Below are 11,220 nucleotides of genomic sequence, written 5' to 3'. Positions count from 1 at the left end.
ATCTTAATTAATGCTTTTGTGTTAATGAATAATGTTTAAAAAAAGTTTAACAATTATTTCGGTGCATACAAAGATTTTAAATGAAGTCTCGAATTTAGACAATTACTTGTATTCAAAAACATCTGGTCACGACTAATTGGCCAAAAAATTGTTAAAATTAACTAGTTATTCAATTGCAAGTTGTTCATGCCGTTGCCCATGCTGAATAGAGTGCATTGGTCGGCCCTAAACTTGTTCTTGTTCATCTATCGCAAGCCGCTCACATCAATTCTAAATGCTGTAGCAACGTGAATGAAAATGTATTTACAACATAAATTACTCCAAAATATCTTCGACTTATCTAATTTAAGGAACTACAGTCACAAATTTTTCTAAGTGTTTCGACATAAAGTTTTAACTGTGGATATTTACACACAAAATTGACATGAATTGAACCAAGCACGCGTGTGTATCTCTACCGTCACCCTAGTTTGTGCTGCTGAAAACTTGACATTTTCATGCCATCTTCTCGCGCATACGCTAACAAGCTGGCAAACTTGCCCAGCATGAGCCGGAACACGGTACCACCTTGTAAGACAGCATTCCGTTCATTATTTTGCCTGACATTCAAACGATCGGAGAATATCCGAGGTTTTTCCTGAGCAGAAACATGTGAATCTCCCTGAAGGAAGGTCTGTCAACATCGTTTCTTCGCCAACATTCCTTCATGAGCTCGTAAATCTCCTTAGGGCATCCCGAAGGCGGCGATAGATACATCTGACGAGGAATAACAGTTTGCATGATTAGTAAGCTCCTGACGAGGAATAACAGTTTACATGATTAGTAAGCTCCTGACGAGGAATAACAGTTTACATGATTAGTAACCTCCTGACGAGGAATAACAGTTCGAGGAATAACAGTTTACATGATTAGTAAACTCCTGACGAGGAATAACAGTTTACATGATTAGTAAACTCAGAGACGACGCATCGAAACTGTCCTCAAAAATAACTGGTAGCGACAAAGACACCAGACGAGGAACGACGATTGACATGATTTTTAAACTCCATGACAATATATCGAAAAGCTTTTATCAAGGGTGTCGTATTGAAGATTGTAAAGCTTATTATGTGAGAAGATTATTTTTGCAGAAAAAAATAGAAAGAAGTCGCCCAAAATGTGGGCCATAAAAACTACACACGATGTCACGTTGGCGAAGTTGCAGCTGCCTCAAATTGGGGAAATTAGAAATGGATAGTGTAATGAACAGTAATGCTGATCAATTAAAGCATTGCGCCTTGAAGAAGTTGATCCTTGGCGAAATAAATCTAGGACGACATAAATGACTTCACCTTTATTAAAGTTATAACAAATAAAGACCTCAATTATCGATATCGACCAAGAAAAAGATAAATTTTGCATGCAAATAATTACGGAAGAACGGAAAGCACTTTGCCAATGGATCGCGAACAGACATTCCACGGAAAACATACGCACTGAACATCACGTGTAGATGACAGCATTACAAATCCAAAACTTATTATCATTATTATTACTTTGTACTTATATTACTTACTACCCATTATTAGCATTATTATCATTATTATCACCGACATGTGGAACCGCCTCCCTGGTAGCATCGTTGGCGCTCCGAGTATGAATACCTTCAAGAACAGACTAGACGAGGCTATGCAGGAGCATATGTTCGGTTTTAAAATGCCTAGAAAATCACGGACCAGGCAATAAGTCCAGTAGCTATCTCAATCAATCGTCAGTTATGGAAAGATTTGCTTTCATTGGCCGGATCCCTTGTGAATCAAGTCGCGAAAAGTACAAGAATCGGCAACAGGCCATGGGCCTATTTCTTCAGTGCCGACACTTCTATTATATCCTTTGAAACTTATTATAAAATATAAGGAGGTGGTACCTTTCATAGGAAAAATTCATGAAAAATTGAGCAATGAAGGCATTTTACGCATTTTAAGCCCAACTTGTCATGAAGTATAAGTTGATGGTACCTTTCTGTTGTCGTTATGGTAGTGCGCGGCAAGGTTATGGAGGACCTGAAGGTCCGAGAGCTCCTCGAAGGGTTGCTCTCGCGCCATGCCCAACACCTCCCACAGCGTCACCGCGAACGACCACACGTCGCTCTTTGTCGTGTATTTGCCCTGGGGGAAAATTCAGATTTTTTATGTTTCTCTAGCAAAAATGAGGAATTTTACTAATATTTCTTAGACATTTCATAAATTGATAAGATAATTGCAGCTACTTGTGTCAATTTTTCATAAAGTTAACATGTGAATTTACACATATCGAATCTCATTTCCCACTAAAATATCACACAAAATATAACGCAACGGAACAAAACACAGACTAAAAAATACGAAAGAAGAACGAACAATGCAAAGTTAGAGGAACAAAAACAATAACAACAAGCAAATGAACAAAACACAGACTAAAAAATACGAAAGAATAATGAACAATACAGAATTAAAAAAGCAAAAAAAAAAATAAAAACAACAACAAAAAAACATTACAGAGTTAAAATAGCAAAAAAATAACAAAAAAGCACAAACAAGACAGAGTTAACAGTGAAAAAAAAAACAACAAATAATCCAAAGTAATAAGAGCGAGACATACAAGCATGGCGCTCTCCCAGGCCATCCATCGTATAGGCAGCAGCCCAGCGCCGTCCGAGTGGTAGTAGTCGCAGGCGTACACAGATCTGCTCATGCCGAAGTCGGAGATCTTGATGATGTTGTTGGCCCCAACCAGACAGTTCCTGTGCATTGTAAGTCAGTAGAAATATTAAAATATTTGGTACCTAAAGATCCGAATTTGGAAGTTATTTTTACGACATTGAAGAAGGAATATAAAACGAAAAAATCGGCGCAGAAGTTCACTATATTTTTATGAATGAAAACGTTTCGGAGTCCAGCTCCATCGTCAATTTGACAAACCTAGCAAGTAAATACAATTTATAATCCAAAATTCAATGTCAGATATTAAAACCTAAAATTTGCAATTTAATATGACTAAACGATAAAACCTTTTGTTTAAAGATAAAAGATTATAATTATTCTTTATGTAAAACAATGTGATAGAAGTGCTTACTCACCGAGTAGCGAGATCTCTATGAACAAAGTTGAGTGCCTCAAGGTACTTCATGCCTGACGCGATCTGCGTGGCCATGTAAATCAGGCAGCCATAACTGCAAGAACAAAGCTCTGTAAAACAGCTTCAGTTCTTATAACATTATTTATTGCCATGTATATCAGGCAGCCATAACTGCAAGAACAAAGCTCTGTAAAACAGCTTCAGTTCTTATAACATTATTTCATAGCGATGTTGAATGTAGTAGAGCTGTTGCACCAATATGCGGTATAGGTTTTCACTTTCACACAAAGTTTATTGAAAGAGTTTATTCCATTCGAATGGATTCTACTATCCTATTATAATAACTGTGATCAGTTACTATGATAGGTTAATTGAGTAAGTATATACGGTGCTGTGAATCAGTTGATGGTGTTTTCACTGATGAATGTTTATGACTTCTTTAGGGTCATGGGCCACAGTTTGGGAACTAGTGCGCCAATACAATTGTTTATGTAAATTAGATAATATAGCACAGAATTTATTGGTTTGGATATAAGCAGGTTGGCATAAAGTAAGAAACATTTTCAGCAGCTACTGTTACGGATCAATAATTTACTGAGGAACTTCATAACGAAAAACCCGGTCAACCCTATAACTTTAGATATAGTCTTCCACAACTGTAGCATCGGATGACGATGTTGGTGTAAGATGCTGGGCTACGCGTGTGCATCAAACACTAAATTGCACTGAGTAACAACTCTTCAATTGCATATAAGCTATACGTTCTCTCGCATTAAATTTCCGACGTTAAGAACCATGTCATTTTAGAACTACATAGGATATTTATACCTGCTGAAGTTGATTCAGGAAGTTTGGAGGAAAATAATCTGAGGAAAGTTAAATTTTGGACTCTACCTTATGGTCTTTGCTTGCGTGGCCCTCGGTGATGTAGTCTCTGCAACTCTGGCCTGGAGGTACTGGTACAGGTCTCCATGCTCCAGGTACTCCACCAGGAGACACAAGGGTTCCTCCTTGGTGCACACCCCCACCACACCCACAATGTGGGGATCTCGGAGCTTGGCCAGGATCTCAACCTCACGCTCGAACCCACACCTTCACAAGTTAAATTTGGTATAATATAAGCCAAACTTTCACGAGTTAAATTTGGTGTAATATAAGCCAGACGCTAAAAATTAAATTTTAATTTACAAAAATTCAACTTGTGAAATTCTTCACAAGTTAGATTTGGCGTCATAGAAGCCAGACACTAAAATTCAAGTTTAATTTACACAAATTTAACTTGTGAAATCCTTCGCAAGTTAAATTTGGCGTCATAGAAGCCAGACACTAAAATTCAAGTTAAATTTACACAAATTTACCTTGTGAAATCCTTCACAAGTTGAATTTGGCATCATAGAAGCAAGACACAGAAAATTGAATTTGGTATCACAGATGCCCCCACCTTCACAAGTTTAATTTGGCCTAATATAAACCAAAATGTCACAAATTAAATTTGGCCCAATATAAGAAATGTTTTCTCAAATTAATTGGGCATAATGTAAAATGGAGCTTCTGAAAGGCTATAGTTCACCATCTGGAAATTTAAATACTCGATGGAAGAGTTTCATTATGAATTCTGCTGCAACGAGCGACGAAAGAATGCGTCTTCTTAAGTTACACGAGCTCGAATTCTATAGCAATCCTGTAGCCTGCAGTATTATGAATAATTTGTGGATAAAAGTGCCACATTGTATGTTACGAAAAAATATAATGCGCTAAATTACATAAGCATGCAATGATGATGATTTTTATTTTAAATGTTGTAGTTGTGATTCATGATTTTGAACCACTCCAAAACTACATCATGTTATTACTTCGAAGAATAAAGTTTTTTAGCAACAAAATTAGTGAAATGCCACAAATTTTAGTTTTTGCGTTCTGGACTGCCCATCTCCCATACAATTCAACTTTTTTAAACGACTGTTAAATCATCAGACAAATCCGTTTGTATGTTTACTGCTCGAATACATATATGCTTATTGCTGTGCTGCATGAGTAAATCACAGAGCACTCGATTTTCTGTCGGCCTGCCTGACGTACGACCTGCAGACGTACGGCTTGCCAGACGTACGGCCTGCCAGACGTACGGCTTGCCAGAGGTACGGCCTGCCAGACGTACGACGTGCCAGACGTACGGCCTGCCAGACGTACGGCTTGCCAGAGGTGCGGCCTGCCAGACGTACGACGTGCCAGACGTACGGCCTCCTAGACGTACAGCCTGCCAGACGTACGGCATGCCAGACGTACGGCCTGCCAGACGTACAGCCTGCCAGACGTACGATGCTGCCATACGTAGGGCCTGCCAGACGTACGATGCTGCCATACGTACGGCCTGCCAGACGTACGATGCTCCCGTGACCTCATCAAAGGCAAGGCGAGGACAGGCTTGATGGACAGACGAGCTCTCAGGGGACGGTCGCGGCTCTCACGAGCAAGGGGATTCTGGCTAAGAGTCTTCAGGGCTCTTGGCTCCTCTTTTGCAAGGTGCCGTAGGTTCCACTTAAGAGCTAAAGAGACGTCTCTTTTCTGCCAAGTTCAGAGGCAGACAGTATGACACTTTTGGGAGATTCAAGAAGCTTTTGTGAAGGGAATGCCACAAAAACTGTATTCGGTTGAAATTTATTTGACACGCGCTGTCGCTTTACCACAAGAAGCTTGGACTCGAGATCCTTTTAAAAAATTCTTTGTGCTACCAAGCTTTTTGAAATGCTTGATAATAATTCCATCAGATGATGGGCTGAAAAAATACATTTACTTCCTGGGATGGGAAACTTGAAAAAATTATTTTACTCCACGTGTTTTCGAGTCCATTCTCCCTATATATACAACTTTTTTATAGCGGAAATTCTTGCTTAGAATGAACCTATTATAATAATCAAAGCAAAATTCTCCTAAAAAAATTACATTAAGCACGAGAAGCATAATAATAAATAACAAGTGCTTAACGCGGACGCAACTCCAGGGAAAATCAGGAACAACTGACCAATAAGCCTATATTTATTGCTTTATCGAGGAAGTTGTGTTGAACATCGGCGCTGGTGATCAAGAATGTAATAATCACTAAAAATTGACGGCGGCAGGAGGAGTAATGGTTACAAGCGCTGCACAGGTATACATAGGTGATAGTAATTAACTTCAGTACTGAAGTTGCGAATATCCCATTATTGCACTTTGAAGCACCTAATAAACGCGGAGAATATGTCAGTAGACCTCATCATTAAGACCCAACACAACCATCAGTGAAGGAAATCGCGAACATTAATTTATTGCTTTAAGCATCAAACAAAAAATATATTATAATTTAATCGGCAACAACCCTTCATACAGAAGTATTTTTTCGGCAGACCTGCACCAGCGAGCCGGCTGAGAACTGCAGAAGTCAAATTACGCCAATGCTCGTTTCTCAGGAATGTTTCAGGGTAAGTTTCTCAGGAATGTTTCAGGGTAACGCGGCATGAGAAATGACTTGCAAGACGCAGGCTCATAACTTCCAGGCCGACGAGACGAAGCATTGCTCACCTTAAGCAAATTAAGCTTAATGGATGCTTTAGCCGTGAAAAATTGGGCCCGTCTGAGATTACGGCCGCGGCGCGAGTGAGAGTTTACAAGCAATAACATTATTGAAGATACCGCCGCGACGCAGAGAATTGCTTTACAGCCATGTAATGATTTATTGAGTTATTTGGCCGGAATAATTGTCGTACCAGAGTAGAATATAAACAAATTTAATGCAAAAATTTTAGTCAAATTTAATATTTTGTCATTAATTTAAAAAATTAAAAATGTCTAGAAGATAATCTACTATGTATCCTCTGCGAAAAAATTAAATGAATATTGCATATATATTGCAGTAGACAACTGCTTGAAAAAGCTTTACAACTTGAAAAAGATTACGTAAGTAAAGTTATAAAATTGCCATCCAATGCTGACACTTGTTAATGTTCGGCTTGTCCGCTAATAATCCGCTAAGTGTTTAATGGGCTTGTGAGACGCTAAGCGCTCAGCAGGCTTGTGAGGTGCTAAGCGCTCAGCAGGCTTGTGAGACGCTAAGCGCTCAGCAGGCTTGTGAGGTGCTAAGCGCTCAGCAGGCTTGTGAGATGCCAGACAGGAAGCTGTGAGCAGCTAAAAGTGAAAATGAGCGAGTGTGTGAGGAACGTTCTGGTCAAAGACCAGAACGTCATGTTGACCAAGAGTGACGAATATGGCGTGAAAAATTTAGAAAAAGGTGATGAGACGAGACGATTTCAAGTCATGTAATTGAGGTAAAAGCTTAGATAGTAATACATGAAATGAATTTCAATTAATAAAGTAAGCAACTACTAAAACACTACAATAAACAGTTAGCAACTAATGCGACTTTAAAAAGTGACTCAAAAACTTTACTTTAAAAAAGTAAAAAGACTTTAAAAAAGTGAGACTTTAAAAAGTAAAAGACTTTTTAAAAAGTAAAAGACTTTTTAAAAAGTAAAAGACTTTTTAAAAAGTAAAAGACTTTAAAAAAGTGAGCAAGAGAAGAGATGGAATGAAAATCACAGGAAAAAAATTCGAGATGCAACGTCTTGGTAAAAATATTGAACCAGAAGAAACTAACCAGTTATGTAAATTTTAAGACAAATAAGTAAAATAAATGACGATGACAAAAAAGGATGCGAAGGAGCCATGATGCGGAGTCTGTTAGGAGACAAAGTCCATAAAAGAAGGAAGCTAAAAAGAAATGAGGGAGAGCCTTAAGTTTAGCGTGCTGGAGTCACGCAATGTACGGTCGAGGTGTGTGCTCTCTGAAATAAATGTCGGAAGAGAGGGGGTCTCGGCAATATATTGCCAGCAGGGACCGAGCGACCCATCCACCCCCACCTCCAGCGTCAACAACCCCCTTGTCTCCACGTATCCACTGTCAACAAAACCCTTCTTAAAAAGCTCTCCTGTCAACAATCTTTTTCTTACACGTTGTTATTTGCAGCGACCTACATCTTATTTGTTGTTAGTACCAAAAACCCAGTCCTCAATGTCTCTGTCAAAGAATCTTTTTCCACACCTCTCTAGTTAAGAAATTTCGATATAGTATTCGCTTTTTATTAAACAACCATCTTTCTCTCTGCCACTAGGATTAGAAAACAATCTTAGCATCTTGTGCCTACTGACCAAAGTACCCTCTTTCCTAGTACCTCCTGGCAAAAACCACCATCTTCGTGTCTCTACTTTCAAAACCACTCTACCACCTTGCCTGTCCTGCCGAAAACCTGCTGCTTCACTTCAGTCGCGATCAGGTTATCTTCGTGATTTCTATGCCACCGCTTTCCTGGCCCGTGTTTGATTTTATTTAGTTTTTCCCGTGGCTGTTAAAGAGTTAAGATTTTTCTAAGAAATGTAGCCCATATAATACGATCTCTCCCACCATCTGGCCTCGAAGAATCACGCATTCGTCCCGGCAATGATGATGATCTATGAGGCTCTGCAGCAACTAACCAGTAGCAACTAGTGTAAACATGGCCGCCGCCATCCTTGGCAAAGCTGCAGCTCAGTTTTTACAGTTTTTTACTGCCATTTTTAGATCGCGAAACTTTTCCTCATCCAAGTTTGACGATAAGAAATCGTAGCCGAAAACTTTCGCCGACTACGGAGTTAGTTGGGGGTGCATTTAGCCGCTGAAATGGATCGTGCGGCACGCAGGAGGCCGATACTCACAAACTTACTTAATATTGATCGTCCGCCTCGGCGGAAATCAGGAGCTTAACGCAAATTATCTATCCCAGGATTGCATGTAGCGAGTTTCATATCCGCTCTGGTAAATTGAAAAAGTGTTGATGCAAAAAAAAAAAAAATTGAAGGAGGGCGGGAACATGGCAACGAAATTAAAACATGTGGCTTGTATTACGAAGAAATATTTAAACTTAGCTCGTGGCTGGTCCAGGAAAAATCTTAGAATAGCCCGAATAACCATTATCATGGACAGCATAGGGACCAAATTATTTACTTGTGTACAAAAATATTGAAATTTATTCATTTCCGCATGAAAATTTCGGGGTCAAAGTTGAGAGCTTAGTTCATAGTGGCTTAAATATTGCAATAAAAATTTTATGTCTCGACCTCGCGTTCAATATGAGGCAGGCGTTACAATGAAAAAAAAACACCCTAAGTAAATACCCAAAAAAGCAAAATAATTACGTACAAGTGATTATTTATAAATGTGAAATCAATTATTGATTTAGGTTTTTGAAGTTACTCAAGAGTATCAGTAGTTAATCAATTTTTTTAAGCTCCTCCAGGGCAAGAAATTCCTATATATAAAATTCCTACATATACAGTATATTCCTAAATTTGCGATATTCCGCACAAAATTCCAACATTTGTTATACTGATAGTTATTAAACGCACTATGTTATACCGAGTCTTTCACGGGTCTGTATTTGTACCATAGTACCCAGTACATTTTCGCCGAATTTCCGCTGTTGACAACATCATCACCATAAAAATATACGTAATTTAGGTCCTAATACAATGTTGTATTGTAACTCTCATACCGAATAGATGTCACTATCAACACCACGTTTGGCACGGTATAAAAAGGAGCCTCTTTCACGCACCATCTTCTCGCTCAATACGACCAGCGTCATCCAGATGCTCTTTACGATCTTTGTTTCCATGGAGTTGCCGAAACGCGTTCCGAAGTTCAGGCCGAATTGCTCCGGGATATCGAAAAGTAATTCGGAAGCCTTGTATTAAAAAGCTGCACTTTCCGAGGTGCGGATTATTAATTTCTACGGCATTACAAGGCGGTGGAAGTGCACACCGCGATATTGTGAGAGTAATGAAGCTAATGGAAGCAATTCTTCGTAACGACCGAGAAAGGCTGGAGTTCGTGAGGCCGCTACGCGTGCCTGGCGACCATTCGTGCAAAAGCCTGGCACCGCGAGCTCGTTCCAGGCCATTCTCGTGAACTGGCCGTGTAAATTACGAGGTGAATAACCTCGCTGGCTTACTCATTTCCTAATAATTTCACTGGCTTATTTGCAATGCAATGCACTATAACCTCAATGGCTTACTTATTTCCTAATAATTTCACTGGCTTATTTGCAATGCAATGCACTATAACCTCAATGGCTTACTTATTTCCTAATAATTTCGCTGGCTTATTTGCAATGCAATGCACTATAACCTCGCTGGCTTACTTAATTCATAATAATTTCAGGGGTTTATTTGCAATGCAATGCACTATAACCTTGCTGGCTTACTTAATTCATAATAACTTCAGGGGTTTATTTGCAATGCAATGCACTATATAACCTCACAGGGTTACCTGAAATGCAATTCTCAATAACCTCAATGGTTTACTTGCGCTACAATTTCCAATATCTTCATTAGCTTTTCTCTTGTGCAATTCTTACAGTAAATTCATCATCATGTGTTTTGGACACATGATGGGTCTACAGAAAATGATTGGATTGTGCAAGGATAAATTATTTCATCAATAATGATGAATAACGAGATAATGTTGCTGATATGATGATTGATAATGTTGCAATAATAGTGATTTAGGAAGAGAAATAAGTTACTGGAAAGGCAACCCGTCCTACCTAAGTCTAGAGTTACAGCAAAGTTTTTCTTGCAGTAAACGTAGTCATGGATCTAGAAATATTACTTATTTTGTTGCATTGCATGAGTTGCACTGTACTATCTACTGTTCATTTAATCAATATTGACACTTGCTTGATGGGGGAAACAATCGTTTGGGTAGCCGCCTTTTCCAATTAAATTCACGAAAGTAATAATCTCCTTTACATTAATTTTCACACCACTCACAATAATCTCCTTCATATGCCAGGCAAATAGAAAGGTCATGAGATTCAATTATATAAAAGTACACAAAAGATTGCCGGCAGTCAGACCATATATGGCACATGTACAATACATGCAGCAGACGACAGTATGGAGATTGCACTGCATGGCCCGAGTGCCACTAAAAAACTGGCAATGCTGGCATAACCGCCACAAATGGCATGATCTGGCCTGATGAGATGGTGCGGTCACAGCAAAGTATTCTCCTCAGGAAGCTCTCACAGCTGTCATCAAAACGATAGAGAGTGC

General features: G+C 39.1%; 1 protein-coding gene across 1 annotated transcript in view; it reads right to left on the bottom strand.

Moving 5' to 3' along the window:
* Positions 1–327: 327 nt before the first annotated feature.
* The window catches only part of LOC108664947 (discoidin domain-containing receptor 2), an 85,066-nt gene continuing 74,173 nt past the window's right edge, over positions 328–11,220 (bottom strand). The window contains exons 15-19 of the mRNA XM_047880896.1: positions 3,991–4,188; positions 3,098–3,190; positions 2,620–2,761; positions 1,998–2,147; positions 328–756 (exon numbers count right to left, since the gene is read on the bottom strand). Of these exons, the coding sequence (XP_047736852.1) occupies positions 607–756; positions 1,998–2,147; positions 2,620–2,761; positions 3,098–3,190; positions 3,991–4,188 (733 nt within the window). The 3' untranslated portion in view covers positions 328–606. The remainder of the gene's footprint in view (positions 757–1,997; positions 2,148–2,619; positions 2,762–3,097; positions 3,191–3,990; positions 4,189–11,220) is intronic.

Source organism: Hyalella azteca, unplaced genomic scaffold, assembly GCF_000764305.2.
Source record: "Hyalella azteca isolate HAZT.00-mixed unplaced genomic scaffold, Hazt_2.0.2 contig6537, whole genome shotgun sequence".
Lineage (NCBI taxonomy): Eukaryota > Metazoa > Arthropoda > Malacostraca > Amphipoda > Hyalellidae > Hyalella > Hyalella azteca.
The sequence above is the reverse complement of the archived record's forward strand: the minus strand, read 5'-3'. Positions and strand labels throughout refer to the sequence as shown.